The sequence below is a fragment of the Rhinopithecus bieti genome, unplaced genomic scaffold (genome assembly GCF_001698545.2).
Source record: "Rhinopithecus bieti isolate Rb0 unplaced genomic scaffold, ASM169854v2 scaffold_31940, whole genome shotgun sequence".
NCBI lineage: Eukaryota > Metazoa > Chordata > Mammalia > Primates > Cercopithecidae > Rhinopithecus > Rhinopithecus bieti.
Genome location: NW_016813570.1, coordinates 628836 through 649883, shown reverse-complemented (window position 1 = coordinate 649883; position 21048 = coordinate 628836). Strand labels below are relative to the sequence as shown.

The following is a 21048-nucleotide window of genomic DNA, read 5'->3' as shown; positions in this document are numbered from 1 at the left end:
TCTCCTTTGGTCCAGAAGAGCATGCCCAGTTTTTGTCTTTCGTGAGGTTGGCATTTTTGAAGCGTCCAGGCCTGTTTTCTTGTCACATGTCTCGTAGTCTTGTTTTGCCTGATTGTTTCCAGTAGGTTGTGGTGTAGTGGTGCATATTCGTGTTCGCATTTCCTCTTGCGTTGTTTCTGTTTGTCCCATCCTTGGTAATGCTCAGTCTGGGTGCCTGTTGGGAGTAGGACCTGCCAGTCTGTCCATTGGGAAGGTGCTTGGCAGGTGTCATTGCTCAGGACTGTAGAGAAAGTGGGCCAGGTCAAGAGTTGGATTTGGGTCTGAATGGCTCCAACTCCTGTGTTCTGCACCACTTTGCCGCATTGCCTCTTTCTTCTTGAAACCTCCCCCCGCCCGCCAAAAAAAGAAAAGAAAAAAAAGAAAAGAAAAAAGGTTCTTAATGGTTTTATAATGTCTTGTCTCATGGAAGTAAAGCAGTTACCTACCCATTCTCCTGTTATTACATACTTACAGTGCTTTCAATTTTTGACTTGTACATTTTTTAAAAATACATCTTTTGTCCTTGTTTGAATTTCCTTAAATGCCAGAGGTCAGATTTTGGTTTCTTGACTGTTGGTTTTTCACCCTAAACTGCTTCCCCTGTTGCCTGTGTGTTCTTGAGGAAGTGGCTGCCCTGAGTGCGGTTTCCTGGCTTAGTAGAAGTCCACGTGCTTGTAGTTGTGGATGGCTTCCTCCTCAGCAGTGTGGGTGAGCCTTTCCTTTACTCTCCAGTGTCACTGTGACTGGGGGACCAGGCCTGTGACGAGAAGCGTCTTCCTTCGTCCTCAGCCCTGTGAGTGGGGCGATGCTCTCTCTCCACATTTTCAGATGAGGCAGCAGCAGGGCCAGGCCTGCCTCCATCCACCTCCTGAGCATGTCTTCTTTCTGCCGTGTCCCCTCCTCAAAGCTGCGGCAGTCCCACAGAGGCTGCTGAGCACTGGGGTTCGGAGGACCCAGAGAGTGCTCCAGGTGGGGAGCAGCTCTCAGCCCAGCTCTGGCTCAGCCTCTGGCGTTCGCCGGGGTTGAATCTGCTAGGCTCAGGCTGAGCCATGGGCGTCATCTTGGGGAGGTTGGTAGGAGACTCTGCATCTTAAGGGGGTGACTCCACTTGCTCTGGGAACAATGGCAGCATCCCTGTCCTGGACCTTCTTAGATGGCTGGCACACTGCTAGCATCGTTCAGGACCTTGTCTCTAATCCCCACTGCGGCGCTGCCAGGGTGGGGTTGTTGGCTCTCCCAGATGGATGAGGGTCCTGCCCACGGCACGTAGCCTTCAGATGATCACCTGTGGTTCCTAGTCAGGGCTCTCTGACCCCTGGCCTGTTTGTGGCCCACTACATCTGTTTTCCCTGTGTGCCATATGGAGTCAAAAGTCATCTCAGGGTTAGCATTATATATTGTCAATAACATAATAACAATAATTATATGCCTTATCAAGCTACAAGCCTAATAGGCCAAAGATAGATCAGGCAGGTTGTTCCTGCAGCCAGCACCATTACATGTGCATGGCAGGTGTTTGTGGGATTACTGGGCTGGAGTAGTGTCCCACTGAGGGACAAGGTTTGAGCTGCATGTGTCCATCCTGGCCTGTGACCTTATGACACTCATTTTCTCACCAGTCTATTCACCATCTTTTAGATTTGATTAAATCCAAGGCACCCAACCTGGGGGTACATTTATTTATCTTTTTTCTTCTGTGGACTTGTTGCTGATGGCCAGAGGCAAAAACCTGAGCAGGCAGGCATCTTCTCCCCAATACACACTCCAGGCGTCTGGAGTCCTGGCAGTAATAATAGTAAAAACAAAAACTAAAACATAAAGAGAGGAGAATTTATATTGTAATCAAGAGACTGTTCCTTTAATGAGACTCATGTGATCATCTTCTTGGTACCTTTGCAAGTTTCCTCCCTCTCCCTTGTGGGCACCGTGCTTTCTCCCCAGACAGCTTATAACCTGCAACTCATCTTGATTTGCAGCCAAAGTGATTATACACCAGACACTCAGCGTCTTAGAAGACATTGTGGAGAATATCTCAGGGGAGTCCACCAAGTCTCGACAGATTTGCTACCAGTCGCTGCAGGAATCCGTTCAGGTCTCCCTGGCCCTCTTTCCAGCTTTTATCCATCAGTCAGGTAGGAGCTGGCCCAGAGGCCCCACTGGTGGGTGGTGCTAACAAGGGCCAGAATGCCCACTTAGATCTGTAAAGCACACTGAGTCAGTGCAGTACAGGCCTTGACTGGCTCCGTGCAACGAAACCCGGTACTGAAGGGAAAGGGCAGTGGTGTTTATTTGCGGAGTCTGAGGCCAAGGCCCTATGGAAAAGTGAGCAGAGCCCTCCATATGGGCCTTGGCACCTACAAGAGAAGGCTAGAGAGCTTTTTTGGCTTAGTTCTCCTTATTTTGTGGCAAGGCACATTTGCCGAGATCATTCCCCTCACCCTTGTCTGTCACTGTCAGTGATAGAGGGCCTCTCTAGCTCTGTGGATGTACTTGCCCAGCTCTCATGAGAACATTATAGTAGTCTTGTCAGTTTTACAAGAGAAATATCAAGCACTTCTCAGTCAGCAAATATTCATTGCCTCTTGCAAGCAGATTGCGTGCAGTTAGAGCTGAAACACTACACAAGATGATTGTTGAGATCTGGAAGTGAAACTGCCCTAAATGTAAGCAGTATTTTCTGCAATTAATCCATTTAATGGACCAGGGCCATGCAATCTAAATACACCTTCATTATCCACTTTCAACCACTCAACCTCTGACCCAACTGCAGGGATTATTAGTCATAGGGGGAAATGACTGAAGCACTCAGGGGTTGACCCAGTTGAGTAGTTTCATCACTGTGGGCACAAAGTGATCCCTCTCCAGTGACACTCTGACCATCACTGGATGTCGGGCAATGAGGGAGGGTTCGAGATGACCTTCATTTCCTGTAGTGAGCCACCAGGTGGAGGTTCCCTGTACCAGAACTATTTTCTCAGCATGTCCCTAATCATTTTCCACTTTCTGTCACTGGCCCTAATGGTGTTGGGGAAATGTTTCCAGCAGGAAGCCGTAGAGAAAGCTGATAGTGCAGATTTCAGGAGTAGGTCGACGAAGCCCAGGATTCTGGTTCTCCCTGTGTGCAAACCTGTGACGGTGTCTCTGCCCCTTTCCCCAGATGTGACTGATGAGATGCTGAGCTTCTTCCTTACTCTGTTTCGAGGCCTTAGAGTACAGATGGGCGTGCCTTTCACTGAGCAAATCATACAGACTTTCCTCAACATGTTTACCAGGTAACCACAGACCCCCCATCCGTGGTTTTCAGATTCAAGGGAGAAGTAGTGGGTCTGGCGACAAAGTGTGGCTTTTTGCTCCTGTTCTGTACTTGCCACAGCATGGGTTTTCATGCTGACCCCCAGAGAAACATGTGGTTGCTCACTGTGTGGCTTTCTCATCTGTAGAGAGCAGTTAGCTGAGAGCATCCTCCATGAGGGGAGCACAGGCTGCCGGGTGGTGGAGAAGTTTCTGAAGATCCTGCAGGTGGTGGTCCAGGAGCCAGGCCAGGTGTTCAAGCCCTTCCTCCCCAGCATCATCGCCCTGTGCATGGAGCAGGTGTATCCCATCATCGCCGAGGTAGGGGCTCAGGCAGTCTCCTATGCGGCCCCCCATCTCCAGATTGGGAAGGGAATGAGATTTCACAGAAAATGGATTGTGTTTTAAAGTTCATTTGTTAGTTTAATATGCTACTAAAGTCATTTCTCCCAAGGAAGAAGGCCTTTAGCGTGGTATAGTCTTTTGATATTGATTGAGTTCATTGGAGCTAGTCTAGTGTAAGCATAGCAGTTATTCCACAGGGTCAGTTGCTAAGATCAGTCTCCTGCAGCAAATAATTTATACCTTTAAGAGACTCTGGTTTTCTATAGCAAACATTCTAACATATGTACTTTCCTATTAGAAACATTCATGGTCTCGAGGATACAAGGCAAGTTCTTGAAACCATTCAAACAAACCTTTCAATGTTACAGGAAAGCCCTTTGTCCTTAGAAAATAGGCAGGCACTCAGCATGATAAGACCAGTAATAAGTATAGATGTAATTTCAGTTTTTTTGGTAATAGTCATATAAATAAGAGCTAATCTTTAACTGTCTGAACTGAGACTGGGACAGGTCTGGTCTGTGGGACAGACTGGCCTATGAGGCTTCTTCTGTGGACACTTGTGGCCCCTGGTATCTATTTAATTTTAATCAACGCTGAACTGAATACATGTGGGCCTCCTGCCTTTGAATTCTGCAGAGACATCTGGAGTAAGGGATTGCGGGTGTTGGATTCAATGAGAAAACACTGCTGAGCCTGCCCCTTCTCCTCTACCTCCTCTCAGAATCCTGGCTGCTGGGAAAGAGACTGGCCCAGAGAGCCTGGCTCCCAAGTGTTCTTTAAACCCTCCTCTTCTGGGGAGCAGAATCACTTTAAGGCATTGGGTCTGTCTTTAGCCGCTGTGGTTGTGTAAGACCAACAGGTTAGTGGGACAGCATTTTTCATCCTGGGAAAAGGAACAAGCAAGATGATCTGACAGGTCGAATAGAACAGAAAATCCATACTCCTAATTGTTCATCCACTTGGTAGCTTTTTTCTAGTGTAAAAGCTGAGTGCTCATCAGAAAAAGGGGCCCCTGGCGCTGACCCGTGCATTCTCTCTCAAATGTGGGCCCTGTCTCTGCTGAAGAACCCACGGTGTGAACCGCCGACTCCAGGGGCTGGATGTCTTTTGCACATGCAGTGACAGGACTCCAGGGGCTGGATGTCTTTTGCGCAGGCAGTGACAGGCATGTGGATGGAGTGTTGACACTTGGCTTGCTGTCACGAGGCATCTCCTAGGCATCTTTGCTGCCCTGGGCCCAGGCTGGAGCGGCTCCACAAGCTGCAGATCTGAGCATCTGTGTGTCTCTGCAGCGTCCCTCCCCTGATGTGAAGGCTGAGCTGTTTGAGCTCCTTTTCCGGACACTCCATCACAACTGGAGGTACTTCTTCAAGTCCACCGTGCTGGCCAGTGTCCAGAGGGGGATCTCTGAGGAGCAGATGGAGAATGAGCCCCAGTTCAGTGCCATCATGCAGGTAATGTCGGGGCGGGGGGACTGCCGGGTGACTTCCTCTAACCTGGCACTGCAACGAGTCCTGTCTTTGAAGCCCCACAGTCTTGGGTCTGAAGCTCAGTTCTGCCTCTTAGTATTGATGAAGTTAATTAATTTCTTGGAACCTCAGTTTCTTCATCTGTAAAGTGGAGCAAATGTTGCCTGGGTCACAGGTTTGTTTTGAGGTGAAATGAGATGACATACACAAAGTGCACAACACTTGGAGATGCTTGATAAACGTCAGTTCCGCTGACCTCATAGTGCTGTTTCCTCAAGTGTAAAGAGTCTGCTTATGCCAGAGTCATCCAGGACCTTCTTAGCAGGGAACGGCCTGAATAGGAGTCTCTGCAGGAGGGCCCTGGACCTGCACTGTGATTCTGACTCTAACCATACTAGGAGAAACACTGCCCTGGGAGGCAGGGCAGATGCAGCTGTCCATCGGAGACAGTGCGCTGTCTGGGGGCTAAGCACCCCTTGTTGTGGAAGACTGGGACGGTGTCCCCTCACGCGGACAGCCAGCCTGCTCTGTGGCTGCATCAGGCACGCTCCCAGGGTCTGCATTCAGGTGTCTGACATTCTCATCTGAGTCTAGCTAGGGGAGTCTCTTTTTGTTTTTTCAGTGCATGCTTTTCCTCATGGGGAAGCAAGAGGAATTTCCACCCTCCCTCCAGCTCCCTACCAGCATACAGCATGCATATGGGCATGCACGCGCATACACACTCTCATATACTCACTGACTCTTGTGTGGCAGTTCTTTTCAAGCACGTACCCTTGCCCTGGACTTCCCATCCCTGGCACCCAGCGAGGCCTCAGGTCTGCAGTACTCAAGTGTTTGTGCCTCCCCTGCCTTTCTCTTGAACGCTGTCCTTGCCTGGAAGACTTCTTTGGCAGGCTGGTGCCTGGTCCCCCCTGATGGCTGGTGAAAGGCACTTTGGAGCATAGTTTCACTGTTTGGCAGTTTCTTTTAAAGTTGAATATGTAGTTACTGTATGACCTAGCAATCTCACTTCTAAGTATTTTACCCAAGATAAATGAAAGCATATGTTCACACAACCTGTACACTGATGTTTCTAGAAGCTGTTTCATAATTGCCAAAAGCTGGAAACAATTTGAGTATCCAGCAGCTGAATGAACAAGCTCGTGCGTGCCTCTAAGGGACTGGCACTCGGCAGTAAGCAAGCATGGATTCTTGGTACATTCAGCAGCATAGATGAGTTTCACATGCATTCTGCTAGGTGAAAGAAGCCAGATGCCAAAGGCTATGCACGGTGGGATCCCATGCCGTTCTGTGACATTCTGGAAAAGGCAGAACTATAGGGACCGATAATGAGCAGTGGTCGCCTAGGGGTGGGGGTGTGAGGGGACGTTCTGGGCGATGGAAGTGTCCTGTCTTGGTTGTGATGGTGGTGGTACAACTCCACAGGTAGGTCAGAATTCATAGAAAGATAAACCTCAGAAGTTTTACTCTGTTATACTTCCATGAACCTAACTTTAAACAGTAAATAAGTGGAAACTATTGGTCATCATGGAGATCTCATCCCTGCTGCAGGGATTACAAGATCCCCCTCTGGTAGCTTAGGGGTCCAGGGAGAGAATGACGAAGCAGTTGTCACTTGTTTTGTAGGGGGTTCCTGTAGATGACCGGCCTTCCCCACTGCCCCACCTCCTGCACTGCCCCATGGTCACTCTCTATTCTTTCTATTGGAGCAGGCACTTTGTGCTGGTGCGTGGGGTGTTTCTTTTTGCCCCTGAACTAGTAATTTTTTTTTTTTTTGAGACGAGTCTCGTTCTGTCGCCCAGGCTGGAGTGCAGTGGTAGGATCTCAGCTCACTGCAACCTCTGCCTCCTGGATCGAAGTGATTCTCCTGCCTCAGCCTCCCGAGTAGCTGTGATTACAGGCGTCCGCCACCACACTGGGCTAATTTTCATTTTTTTTTTTTTTTGAGATGGAGTCTCGCTCTGTTGCCCAGGCTGGATGGAGTACAGTGGCCAGATCTCCGCTCACTGCAAGCTCTGCCACCTTCGGGTTCACGCCATTCTCCTGCCTCAGCCTCCCTAGAAGCTGGGACTACAGGCGTCTGCCACCACGCCTGGCTAATTTTTTTGTATTTTTAGTAGAGACGGGGTTTCACCGTGGTCGCCAGGATGGTCTCGATCTCCTGATCTCGTGATCCGTCCGCCTTGGCCTCCCAAAGTGCTGGGATTACAGGCGTGAGCCACCGCGCCCGGCCAATTTTTGTATTTTTAGTAGAGACGGGGTTTTACCATGTTGGCCAGGCTGGTCTTGAACTCCCAACCTTCAGTCATCTGCCCACCTGGCTTCCCAAAGTGCTGAGATTACAGGCCTGAGCTTCCGTGCCCGGACTGAACTAGTAACTTTTACACCCAGGAATTCCAAAGCAGTTTAAAAATACTTTCCTTAGCCCCCAGGCAGAGGCTTAACCTCTAGGTAGAGGCTCCATGAAGGAGCCTGTAGGGCTTGAGGCTTATGAGACATGAGATGCAAGAAGGAGGGCAAGGAAGGGGATTGCTTGGTTTGAGCAGGGGCAGGCAAGCAGGCTTTGGTGTCTGCCAAGATTGCTGAGGGATTTGGCTAGAGGTGTGAGCTTCTTGCTTCAAAGCCAGGTCCTGTGATGGGTTTCTAGAGGTTGATTACAAAAGGTATATATGAGACCATAATAAGAAGCAAGGCCCAGTGCGGGAAGCATGAGCTCTGAGACTTAGGAGGAGAGTCGCAGAGGTCTGAGCTGGTGGGTCAGAGGCATCAAGACAGTGGGTGCCCTGGCCCTGGCACTTGTTCTTCTGACATGGGGAAGATGCCCCAGAAGTGCTTGGTCTTGCAGTTTATAAAATGGTGGTCTCATTTCCTAGGCTTTCGGACAGTCCTTTCTCCAGCCTGACATCCACCTTTTTAAACAAAATCTCTTCTACTTGGAGACTCTTAACACCAAGCAGAAGCTATACCACAAGGTAAGTGCCCCAGCTCTTGGAAAGATTCCTCCATCAGGGGCATCGTGGCCTGCATCCCACCCTCAGGTTACTCACTGGAGAGTGTGACAGAAAGTGGATGGAACCCGGGACAGGCCCCTGGGGGCCGGCTGCTGCTCACCCGGTCTCTCTGCCTGCAGAAGATCTTCCGGACCACCATGCTGTTCCAGTTCGTGAACGTGCTGCTCCAGGTCCTGGTCCACAAGTCACATGATCTTCTGCAGGAGGAGATCGGCATCGCCATCTACAACATGGCCTCTGTCGACTTTGATGGGTTCTTTGCCGCCTTCCTCCCAGAGTTCCTGACCAGCTGTGATGGTGTGGATGCCAACCAGAAAAGTGTGCTGGGGCGGAATTTCAAGATGGATCGGGTGAGGAGAGAAAGAGGCCGGGCTAAGAGGAGGGCAGAGGGGGCACTCAAGCCTGGCACCTGTGCAGCAAGGAGGGGGCACATTGAGGCCTCTGGGCGTGGTCTGTGCCCACCCTGCAGCTTGGCAATAGCTCACAAGATGGCTGCTGACCCACTGCTGTAGCCTGATTGAGGGGCACAGCTTTTTCCCCAGTCTTGGTGTCTGTAGCACATATGTTCTTAGTCTCAGCCATGGAGGTCCTGAGTTCCTGGCTCTGCAGCCCCTCCATTTGTCTTGGCATCTTTGTTGATACCCAGGGCCCTGCCGTTCTCCCTCCTGGGTGGTGAGCCTCGGTGGGGCCAGCATTGGAGTGTGCCCAGGCTTGCATTCAGGCTGAGATGGTTGGTGCTTGGGAGCTGCACTTCTGGGTCCCCAGGGTTAGAGGTGGGACCCAGGTTCCCAGGCTGTCTTGGGCTCTTTCCAGACCGGCCCCAGCTCATCTTGGGCTGAGTTGCTGCCAGGTCCTGGGAGGAGCCCTCCTAGTACCCTCTTGTCCCACTGCTGCTGCCTGTGCAGGGACTGTCAGGTGGGCTGTCCCCACCCGTGCAGCACCTCGATGGGAGCTGGGTGCTGCTGGCTCTCGGTGTCCATGAGGTCATCTTTTGTTGGAGCCTGACAGTGCCTGGGGCCTCCTTCCCCATGGGGGCTCACCTGTTCTCTTCTTCCTGTGTCAGGTGACCAGGCCTCTCCCTTGCCTGATAGAAACTTCTGGGAACTTTTCCTTGTACCACTTTATACTTGATGAAATTAGGAGAAGAAATCGCTTTCTCCCTGGTCCTCTTGGGGTTCTTGACCTGAGTTCTCTGTGAAGCAGCTTGTCCACGGCTCCACTGTAGTGCTCAGATGCACTTGCTCTTGCTGGCGCAAACCTGGCCGCCTGCTGTCCTCATTTGCCACGTGTGGCAGGGGAGCTTTTGCTTAGACTCATCCTGTTCTCCTTTGTCTTGGGATCTTCCTTGTCTTGGGACTCATTCTCTCCTAAGCCTCTTCCAGTTCACTTTAGCCCCTGGGTATGTTTTTTCCTTTTTCTAGAGGCCAGATCCTAATACTTAATTATCAGCTTATAATGATACCAATATCAGTCAACTTTTTGATTTAAAGCTGTGGTTTCAAAATCTAGTTATAGGCCGGACACGGTGGCTGACACCTGTAATCTCAGCACTTTGGGAGGCCAAGGCGAGTGGATCACTTGAGGTTAGGGGGTTCGAGACCAGCCTGGCCAACACGGCAAAACCCTGTCTCTACTAAAAATACAAAAATTAGCCAGCTGTGGTGGCTGTAATCCCAGCTGCCTAGGAGGCTGAGGCATGAGAATCTCTTGAACCCAGAAGGCAGAGGTTGCAGTGAGCAGAGACTGTGCCACTGCATTCCAGCCTGGGCGACAGAGTGGGACTCTGTCTCCAAAAAAAAAAAAAGATCTAGTTAATATCAGAAGCACCTGGGGTGCTTATTAAAAATGGAGAAACAGATTTCTATGTTCTACCCAGGAAATTCTGGTTTGGCATTTGGGAGCCACTGATTTAAAAGACATCCCTTAGTTGGTTTTTTGAGGGTGAAATAAAAGAATCACCACCTTCCATTCAATCACTCACTGTGTGTTTGAAGCCAGCTGCTTCTCAAGCCCCGGGCCAGGAGCTGGGGCGCCAGTCCCAGCCTTCACCAAGTCTTTCATGGTAGACAGGCCAATACAGCGCCCTCTGTGGACTGCACAGTGCCAAGCATGTGACATGTCCTGGCTCGAGTAAGCCTTCCAACATGAAGTGTGGGTCCTGTTACTCCCCCATTTCACAGATGGCGGGGGCTCACAAGGTGAGCAGTTCACAGAACTTGGAAGTGGTAGAGCCACGAAGCAGGAGGCAGACCTGGATGTTCTGACCCCAAAGCCTGCACACACTCCCCAGAAGCAGAGAGCTCAGGACAGAGGCGCTGACCTGGCTGCTGGGGCCAGGAAATAGGAGGCATCTGTGCAGACTTTGGGAAGAGGCAGGCTTTGAATGGAGTTCTGGAAGAGCAATAGCGGTTGGGCAGGAAAATGGACTTGGTCCTGCTCCTGGCTCTGCTGGGGGCTTGCTGGGCCTGTTTGAGTCCTCACCAGGACCTACACTGCAGGCATTCAGCATCCCACACTGAAAAGCAGGGTCTCCCCGTGTGCATGGCGGCGGAGGTCAGGGCCTCACTTCTGGTCCAGGGCTTTCCATGACCCATGCTGCGCCCAGTGGGACAGGCCTTGGGACTGTGTGTGCTGCTGCTCGGGTGGTTCTCGACTGGCAGAGGCAGCCTGGAGCCCCATGGGTAAGCATTCTGCAGATATCACTGGGTGTGCGTGTCACCTCGAGGGGCCATGGTGAAGGAGAGGGCTGTCACTGCAGCCATGCCTGTGTTCGAGGGCCCGGACTCAGGAGCAAGTATGCTGGTCCCTTCTGTGTGAGCTGGGGCCAGCTTCTTCATGGTGCAGTGCTTTGGTCTTTCTGTCCTTAGACTACTGATTCAGGTGATTCTGGTATGGCTTGGTGGCAGCCTCGTGGTGAGGACTCAGTGAGTTGATGTCTGTATGTTGATTGCAGCAGTGTCCGGCACCTGGCAGGCCCTAGGGACATATTCCTCTTGTTCTCTTTCTCCCATGGCGCCTGGCACAGAGCCTCTGTGACACACAGTGCAACATTGAATAGAAGTTTTGAGTTTTAGAGAGTGCTCCCCTATCTTCAGTGCACACTCTGGGATGGAAGTAGCCATTGGGGTCTGGTGGGTGGGTGACCTGGTGTGTTGGGTGGGTGTTTGGCTGCAGCTATGCCCCTGCCTTCCAGGACCTGCCCTCATTCACCCAGAATGTGCACAGGCTGGTCAACGACCTGCGCTACTACAGACTCTGCAACGACAGCCTGCCCCCTGGCACTGTGAAGCTCTAGGCCTGCTACTGCCTGGGGACATGGACTTCTGCTGCTGCCACCTGCGCCAACCCTACCTTCCACCACAGATGTCTCCCAGACGGGCCTCGGTCACACTCCTTGGCTTCTCCCACGCCAAGCAATGCTGCCTGCCTCTGCCGCTCCTCCACATCTTGCCTCTGCCCAGCAGAGCTGGCTTCTGGGTCCACCTGAGCACTGGATGGTGCTCCCAGGGCATTGGAGCAGGCGGAGGGGTGTGTGGCCAGGTACTAGGAGGCACCGGGAAATCCCATGGGGGTGGCCCATGCAGACCAGGCGCATGTGGGTCATGGGGCAGAATCGCCAAGGACAGCTCACGACAGTGCCACCTTCTCACCATTCCAGCCAAGGAGAGCTGTGACGTCGGAACTGCTCTGGCACTTCTGTCAAGCCTCCCCCGCCCCAATTGCCTTGAGATCTCTGCTCTTTGTCAGAGATTTGCAAAGACTCACGGTTTTGTTGTTTTCTCATCATTCCATTGTGATACTAAGAAACTAAGAAGCTTAATGAAAAGAAATAAAATGCCTATGTTGTTGTTCTAGAAACCCTGACTGGGGAGCTGCTTGCTACTCACAGCCTCCTTGAGGCTGGGATCCCAGCAAGGCGCATCCTGGTGGGAACGTGGGCAGTGCAGCTTGGAGTGGGCTGGCTCCTGGCGTCTCCCACTTTCTAATGGCGTCTCCCTGACCGCTCTTACTCAGAGAGGGGAGGGGGTCTCACTGACAGTTGGCCAGATGATGGAGGGAGGCTGGAGTCTAGAAGGGGGGTCTCGCTGATGGTTGGTCTGGTGCTGGTGGAGGCTGGAGGTTGGGAGCGGGTGTTGCTGACGGTTGGCTTGGTGGTGGAGGGAGGCTGGAGTGTCAGGCTGCCTGACTCCTGTGGCCCCTGTGGCACCCACACCCCCTGCCTCCCAGTGTGGGAAGTGTGGGCTCCGCCTTCCCCACCTCCTAGGGAATAGATTCCTTCCCACAGTGTGCAGCAGGACCTGGCCCTTGGTGGCCTGAAGTCTCGCTGGAGGACAGGGAGGTGGGGTCTCGTGATGGATTGCCTGGGTGAGAATAGAGGTTGGAGAGGGAGGGAGGGTGTGACTCTGTGAGGGTGGGGATGGGTGGGACTCAGGACTCTATGACGTGTCTGAGAGCTGGGGCTTTGCCCAGACATTCATGTGTGGGAGCGGTACTTGTCATCGAATTGTCCAGAATCAGGAACCAGCAGCTCCTCCTGCGCTAGGTGTCATGATGACTGGGCAGGCCCAAATCGGGTAGTTGCTGATGTGGACTACAGCGCCTGGCATGGAAAGATTGGCTCACCTGGACGGGAGGGCAGGTGTTGACTGGCTTGTTGCCAGGCCTGGGGAAGTGGGGAGCTGTGGGTTGATTTCCCATAGGAATCTGAGATGTCCATAGGAATCACTTGGGCAGGGGCTGGGCCGGGGTGAGCAGGGCGTGCATGATGTGCGCTTGTGTGGCAGGCCTTTGCTCTGTGTCCATCACAGCCTCCCAGCTGCAGCGAGCTCTGCTTCCGAGTTCAGAAAGGAGATAACAGAAATGCTGATTGCTCTTCTGTAGAAAGGAATGAGCATCCAATTATGCATGGGCTATAAATACCACCTCACCTGCCTGCTAGGGAAGGCCAGGAGTGCTGTCTGTGCCTGAGACTGTGAAGGGGCTTTTTCCTCTGGAGATGGAGGGGTTGAAGGGATGGGATTTGTTGCCTGTGAACCCCACCCTTGGACAGAAGAACACAGGCAGGACTTAGGAGCACAGAGGAAAGGCCAATGTAAGCTGGGCTGGGATGGAGTGTTTTTTTTTGAGACAGAGTCTCGCTCTGTTGCCAGGCTGGAGTGCAGTGGCGCTGCAACCTCCGCCTCCTGGGTTCAAGCAATTCTCCTGCCTCAGCCTCCCGAGTGGCTACAGGCGTGCGCCATCACGCCCAGCTAATTTTTGTATGTTTAGTAGAGACAGGGTTTCACGGTGTTGGCCAGGATGGTCTCAATCTCTACCTTCCACCACAGATGTCTCCCAGACGGATCTTGTGATCCGCTCACCTCGGCCTCCCAAAGTGCTGGGATTACAGGTGTGAGCCACTGCGCCTGGCCTTTTTTTTTTTTTTTAAGAGATAAGGTCTCACTCTGTCACCCAGGCTGGAGTACAGTGGTGCAGTCATGGCTTACAGCTTTTAGTGATCCTCCCACCTCAGCCTCTTGAGTAGCTGGGACTACAGATGTGCATCACCATGCCTGGGTAGTTTTGTTTATTTTTTGTAGAGACGGAGTCTCACTGTGTTGCCCAGGCTAGTCTCAAACTCCTAGGCTCAAGCAATCCTGCTTCAGCCTCCCAAAGTGCTGGGACTACAGGCTTGTGAGATGCCATGGCTGGTCAAATGGAGGATGTTCATTCCTGGACTGATAGCATGGCCCAGAGGTATGGATTGTAGTGAGCCCCTAATTCTTAGAGGTGTGCAAGCTGGTCTTTGACCTGACCTAATTCCTAAAAGTATTTATTTATTTATTTATTTTTATTTATTTTGAGACGGAGTCTCGGTCTGTCGCCCAGGCTGGAGTGCAGTGGTGCCATCTCGGCTCACTGCAACCTCCACTTCCTGGGTTCAAGTGATTCTCCTGCCTCAGCCTCCCAAGTAGCTGGGATTACAGGTGCACGTCACCACGTCCAGCTAATTTTTGTATTTTTAGTAGAGATGGGGTTTCACCATGTTGGCCAGGCTGGTCTTGAATTCCTGACCTCAAGTGAGCCACCTGCCTCGGCCTCCCCAAGTGCTGGGATTACAGGTGTCAGCCACCACACCTGGCTCTTTGACTCAATTCTTACCTGCAGTGCCTCACATAGGGCCTGGCACCAAGCAGGCTTAAGAAGTGCAGGTAGAATTGAGTGAGTTCTCAGGTCCTAGGCACATCCAGAAAGTGTCTTTCCCCATTTTGAGGAAGGGGATGGGGAAAGGGTAGAGCTGGACAAGAGTGGGCCTTTGGGGCCAGGCACAGTAGCTCATGCCTGTAATCCCAGCACTTTGGGAGGCCGAGGCTGGAGGATTGCCTGAGTCCAGGAGTTTGAGACCAGCCTGGGCAACACAGTGAGACTTCATCTCTATAACAATAATAATAATAATTTAAGAAAAGAAAAAAAGAGTGGGGCTTTGTGTCAGTCTTGGGTCGGGGCGGATAATGGCAGGAGGCTCTCAAGGCGGCTGTTTTTCCTGCTGCCTTTGAATCTGAGGCAGATCTTCTGTCTCCATTTGGGTGCCCATGTCCTGCTTTTCTTCTGACTTGTGTCATTTACATCTGCCAAAAGTGCAGCCACTGGCTTTAGGACAAGATCAGATGAAACCTTCATCTTCCTAATTTTCAGCATTTTCCTCCACTGCCCATCATTGGCCTCATGTGATGGAGGGTTGAATGTTTTTTTTAACAGCATGTATTTTTCTCCCGACTATAAAATGTTTGTTGTACAATATGTGAAATATGCAGAAAACTTTGAAGCAAAAAAAAAAGTTAATTCCACTGCCCAGAGAAAATAATATTTTGGTGTGTTGGTGTATTTCCTTTTTTCTTTTTGTAAAATTGAGCTCCTGCTGTTCTATTTTACTTTTATTTTTTTAAAAAGATTTTTTAGGCTCAAGTGATCTTCCAACCTCAGCCTCCCAAAGTGCAGCGATTACAGGTGTGAACCACTGCACCTGGCGGAGCTCCTGCTGTTTTATGGCCTCCTTTTTATTTAATATGTTGTGACCATTTTCTCATGTTATTAGATATATTTTTTTTGAGATGGAGTCTTACTCTTTCACCAAGGCCGGAGTGCAGTGGCATGATCTTGGCTTACTGCAACCTCTGCCTCCTGGGTTTAAGTGATTCTCCTGCCTCAGCCTCTCGAGTAGCTGGGATTAGAGGTGCCTGCCACCATGCCTGGCTGATTTTTGTATTTTTCGTAGAGACGGGGTTTCGCCACATTGCCCAGGCTTGAACTCCTGACCTCAAGTGATCCGCCCGCCTGGGCCTCCCACAGTGCTGGGATTACAGGCGTGAGCCACCGCGCCCGGCCTGATATTCTACAAATATCTAATGCTATCACTGATGATGCAGTGATCATCCTTGTGTGTAAATCTGTGTGTTTGTTTCCATAGGTTGGGTTCCTGCATGTGAAATTGCTGGTTCAGATGTATCTGAGGCTTTTTTTTTTTTTTTTTTTTTGAGACGGAGTCTTGCTCTGTCGCCCAGGGGTTTCACTGTGTTAGCCAGGATGGTCTCGATCTCCTGACCTCGTGATCCGCCCGTCTTGGCCTCCCAAAGTGCTGGGATTACAGGCTTGAGCCACCGCGCCCGGCCGTCTGAGGCTTTTATGGATATTTTTGGGGACTGGTTTCTATTCTGAAGGAGGAAAAATATCACAGACTTGGGAGTTGCAAAACTTCTGTGCCGTGAGGCTCCATGGGGGCCATTTGACCAAACCAACCCCTGGTTTTGTGAGAGATTCAGAACTCTAATTGGTTAGTAGCCTAACCAGGCCTGCCCACTTCTGAGCCACATCCTTGTCCCAGTGTCCCTCTCCAGTGTGAGACCTCTGCAGAGGAGCTGAGACCAGGAGAGGAAGGTTGCTGACAGTTCCAGCTGGCTTCTTGGGCCTGGGCAGAAGAGCCATGATTAATGGCCATTTATTAATAACTTGCTGAATTCTACAAGCCCGGTGCCGGGCTGCAGGCGAAGGACTCCTTTCCACTGCAAATGCAGCAGCTGGTTCTTCCTTAGGTGGAGCCAGCTCCAAGATGGGCCATGTGTTCTGTGCATGGAGGATTTTGGTGACTGTGGTTTGATCACTGTGGCTCATCTCCAAGACCAGCCCTTGGGAAAAGCTGAGATGTTCCTCTGAAATGACGCTGGCTGCCCCATCAACCCACCTCCTTTTCCCTCACCCCTCCAAAGCCACCTCCTCCAACCTCTCTGAAGCCCTCTTCTGTGAGGCTCTGCCGAGCGCCCCTTCCTCCTCGATGCCCCGCAGCACCTGTGTCCCCTCTTGTCCCAGGAACCGTGGTGTCGCCCCTACCACCATGAGAACCTGCAGGCGGCGGTGGGGGGGTGCTCTGTGTCCCTAGCATCCAGCATAGGCCTTGGCTCAGAGCGGGTGCCAAAAAATTCTTATGTGCAGGAGGGTTTTTCAGATTTATCCAAATGGGTTTTTCCTCAAGGAAGAGGCCTAGAGCCCCGCTGAGGCATCTTGTAACTAATTTTCAACAAAATGAAACCACGTCCTTGATGTCTGCTCAGAATGCTGTGGCCTTACCTTGCTGGGCTCCTTCGGGAAAAGCACTTAAGTGAAAGGCTCTTCAGTGAAGAATTTCTGTAGCTCAAGGACTCCCTTTTCCGCCCTTCCCTCTTTGTATCATTTGAAAACATCTTTTAAAAGCCTTGTTAATTAATTGTCTCCGGGCTTGGAGGTGCTGAGTTGGGGCAGGCATTGGGAGCAGACCGGCGTTATGCGACCTCGGGCGGTGGGGGGGGAGGGGCGGCGGGCGCGGCGGCCCGGGGGGGCGGGGCGGGCGGGGGGGGGGCGGCGCCGGGGGGGGGGGGGGGGGCGCAGAGAGAGCTTCGTGGTGCTGGCCAGAGCCTGACTCAGAACCCCCAGGGGCCTCTGAAGGGTGGCAGAAGCTTTCCTTGGGTCAGTCAGGTACCAAGGGGGGGTGAGTTGGAAAGATAATTATTTCAATGAAACACTCAAGAGAGCCACAGACCTAACATAGGCAGCAGGCATTTTGGCAACAGGTAGTTTTTTAAAAAAAAGACACTCACGTTTTGGCCGGGCATGGTGGTTCACGCCTGTAATCCCAGCACTTTGGGAGGCCGAGGTGTGTGGATCACCTGAGGTCAGGAGTTGGAGACCAGCCTGGCCAATATGATGAAACCCCGTCTCTACTAAAAATACAAAAATTAGCTGGGCGTGGTGGCATGGGTGCCTGTAATGCCAGCTACTTGGGAAGCTGAGGCAGGAGAATCACTTGAATCTGGGAGGCAGAGGTTGCAGTGAGCTGAGATTGCACCACTGCACTCCAGCCTGGGCGACAGAGGGAAGCTCTATCTCAAAAAACAAACAAAACGCTCAGGTTTTTAATTTTTTTCCCCTTCTCTTTTTTTTTTTTTTTTTTGAGACAGGGTCTTGCTCTGTTGTGCAAGCTGGAGTGCAGGGTAGTAGTCATAGCTCACTGCAACCTCCATCTCCTGGGCTCAGGTGTCCGCCTGCCTCGGCCTCCCAAAGTGCTGGGATTACAGGAATGAGCCAATGGGCCCTGCCCCTCCCTCCTCTTTATTACAGATTATTATTTGCAGATTAAAAAGACTCGCCTAAACCATAATATTTCAGTAGGTGGCTTTCAGCCCTTTCCTTGCATTTGTGTGCGTTGGCCCATCTGTACACCTCTGGCTTTCAGTGGGAATAAATCATATTACTGCCTGGCAGTGTTCTGCCCCCTGAGGCACACACGCTTTTCGGTGGGTCTCACGGCCCCTAGAGACTCCAGCTGTCTGTGGCTGTTTGAACATAAGCCCCGGACTGGGGCCAGTCACCGGACTGGGGCCAGTCAGGTAGAATTGGCCTCTGTGGAGCATCGTGGGAGGTGGTCTGGGGCCCCTCTGACCTACATGGGTGTCCGGCACTATTATTGGTGGCTGAGGCCAGAGACAGTCAGACCCTGTTGTCAGGGTAGTCCCTGAGGATGGTGATCCCCAATTAGCAGAGGCTGCAGCCGGCCCATGCCTGGCTTCCCCAGCACCGTCCCCAGGTGCCACACTGGAGTTGATTCCCGAGCTTCCCGTGTCTCGGTGACCTTCCTTCCAGCCTCTGAAGGGCACTCGAGGAAGAGTTATTGAGACTCTGGGGAAGGACGTGCGCAGCATCTCAATCTCCCCTCGCGGAGCCTGCTCGGGGAGGGCCGCACCTCGGGAGGCTTTTATGTACCAAGGCATTTCCGAAACTGATTTGCCCCTCCCCTGCCACAAGAGGAGACCAGCGGGGGCCTCCCTTCTGGAGACACACACTCACCCCCTTAGGGTTCCCTGCCTTCAGAGAAAATGCTTACCTATGAGAAAATTGAGGCAACAGAGGGTTAGTGACCCACCCAAGGACACACAGCGAGTCTCCAGGAAAGCTGGGGTCCAACTGCAGGCCTGGCTCCATTGCCGGTGTTGGCTCAGCTCTACCTCCTCTCAGCCGCTCTGGGGACACCGAGGCTGCTGTGCGCTCCTCAGGGTTTAGGGGCCTGGGAATCCCCCAAGCTCATGTCAGTTACTCCTAAACGGCACATTCTGATGGCGCAAAGAGGCAGCACCCCGTCACTGTTCCCACTGAGTTGCAAGGACATGGAGGCCCAGAGCATGACTCACCTGGGGTCTCCCAGCTGGAAGGTGGCTGGGCGGGAGTTTAAACCAGGTCCATAGCATTCCAAATGCTGCCCTTTTGGTCACCGTGGCTGCTTTGACCATTTTACTGCCTAGCGAAAGGCCGGCAGGGGGCGCTGTCTGGCTCCTTGCAGTGCTGCTGGCGGAGCGCCAGAGCCTGGGCCTGGCTGCGGGCTGAGCAGAAGCTGAGAAGGTGGAGTCTAAGTCTCTTTGGGCCCCAGATTCCCCATGTCTGCTCAGTTCCTTCCCCTTCCTGGGTCATGTCTTGTCTCAGGGCATCGAGGGCCAATGCACAGAAGAGCCCACTGGTTTCCTGGAACACAGCACGGCTCCGTGCCCACCTGGGTCGGCTTTCCCTGTGGCCTTGAGAGCTGCTTGCAGAATCCAGTTTGCAGCTGACCCAGGTGGGTCTGCGCTTGGAAACTCTGTTCCGTTCCGGAGTGCAAGGTCCCTGGGTTTCTGTGTGGCTGGAGGCTGTGGCTTTGAACTGCCCTCGAGGGGTTAACAGGAATTACATGCCAGGTTCTGGGCAGAAATAGAATTAAACATGGATCAGGCTGCACTTTGTAACCAAAAGCCTCCCAGCGTTAGATACCCTGGCATCCCCATTGCTCCAACGTTAGAATCATAAGTCTTTTAAGAATGACTTGGCCTGCGTGGTGGCTCATGCCTGTAATCTCAATACTTTGGGAGGCCCGGGAAGGAGAATCGCTGGAAGCCAGGGGTTTGAGACCAGCCTAGCCAACGTAGTGAGACCCCATCTCAACCAAAAGTAGAAAAATTAGCTGAGCATGGTGTGGGCCTGTAGTCCCAGCTACTCGAGGTTGAGGCAGGAGGATCTCGAGCCTGGGAATTCGAGGCCACAGTAAGCTACGCTTGTGCCACTGCACTCTAGCCTGGGTGACAGAGAAAGACCCTGTCTGTTAATAATAATAATAATAAATAAATAAAAGATTGCTTAAGTGATTCCAGCTTCCGTTTGGAGATGGCAAAGCATCTGACTTCACACTCCCACCCTCAGCTCCGGGACACATCTCTTATGCGTCATTCTTTCAGTCATCATCAGACATATCCAGAGGTGTGACAGGTACTGGATCTAAAACTAGGCATGAGGCACGGTTCTGCCTTTTAGGAAGGAAAGGGAGGATCAACTAGGGCCAGGTGTTTTTTACACGAATATAACTCGTGTGTGTGAGTGTATGTGTGTGTGTGGTTTTATGCATGTGCATGTATGTGCACACGTGTATATGTGTGGGGTGTGTGTATGTGTATGGTGTGTAGTGTATGTGTGTGTGGTGTAGGGTGTGTGGCGTGAGGGGTGTGTGGTGTGAGGGGTGTGTGTGTGTGTGGTGTGAGGGGTATGTGTATGGTGTGAGGGGTATGGTGTGTGGTGTGAGGGGTGTGTGTGATGTGTTTGTGTGGTGTGTTTGTACGTGTGGTGTGGGGTGTATGTGGTGTGTGTGTGTGGTGTGGGATGTGTGTGGGGTGTGGTGTGTGTGGTGTGAGGGTGTGTGTGTGGTGTGGTGTATGTGTGGTGTGAGGGGTGTGTGGTGTGTGGGGTGTGTGGAGTGTTTATGTGTGTGGGGTGTGTGTGTGTTGTATGTGTGGTGCATGTGTGGGGGTGCGTGGGTGGTGTGTGGGTGTGTGTAGGTGTGTGTGGCTTGTGTGTGTGGTGTGTGGGGGTGTGTGGGGTGTGTGTGGTGTGAGGGGTGTGTGGGTGTGTGTGCTGTGTGTATGTGTGTGGTGTGTGTGGGGGTGTGGTGTGAGGGGTGTGTGTGTGGTGGGTGTGTGGAGTGTATGTGTGTGTGGTGACGGGTGTGTGGTGTGGTGTGTGGGGTGTGTGTGATTGTGTGTGGGGTGTGTGTGGTGTGAGTGTGGGGTGTGTGTGGTGTGTGAGTGGGGGTGTGTGTGGTATGTGGGGGATGTGTGTGGTGTGTGTGTGTAGGGTGTATGTGTGTGGTGTGTGTGAGTGTGGGGATGTGTGGGGTGTGTGTGGTGTATATGTGTGTGGGGTGTGTGTGGGGCGTGTGTGGGGGTGTGTGGTGTGTGTGGGGTGTGTGGGGTGTGTGGTGTGTGTGTGTGGTGTATGTGTGGGGTGTGTGGAGTGTGTGCAGGTGTGTTTGGTGTGGGGGGTGTGGGGGTGTGTGGGGGTGTGTGGGGTGTGTGTGGTGTGTGTGGGGTGTG

At 52.2% G+C, this 21048-nt stretch overlaps 1 protein-coding gene across 3 annotated transcripts in view; it reads left to right on the top strand.

Moving 5' to 3' along the window:
- Positions 1-12013, top strand: part of XPO6 (exportin 6) — a 119821-nt gene extending 107808 nt beyond the window's left edge. For all 3 annotated transcript variants that reach the window (XM_017848637.1, XM_017848636.1, XM_017848638.1), the window contains 7 exons: positions 2016-2171; positions 3197-3311; positions 3480-3651; positions 4968-5129; positions 8018-8116; positions 8275-8505; positions 11349-12013. In XM_017848637.1, coding sequence (XP_017704126.1) covers positions 2016-2171; positions 3197-3311; positions 3480-3651; positions 4968-5129; positions 8018-8116; positions 8275-8505; positions 11349-11450 — 1037 coding nt within the window. In that variant the 3' untranslated portion in view covers positions 11451-12013. The remainder of the gene's footprint in view (positions 1-2015; positions 2172-3196; positions 3312-3479; positions 3652-4967; positions 5130-8017; positions 8117-8274; positions 8506-11348) is intronic.
- Positions 12014-21048: the final 9035 nt, after the last annotated feature.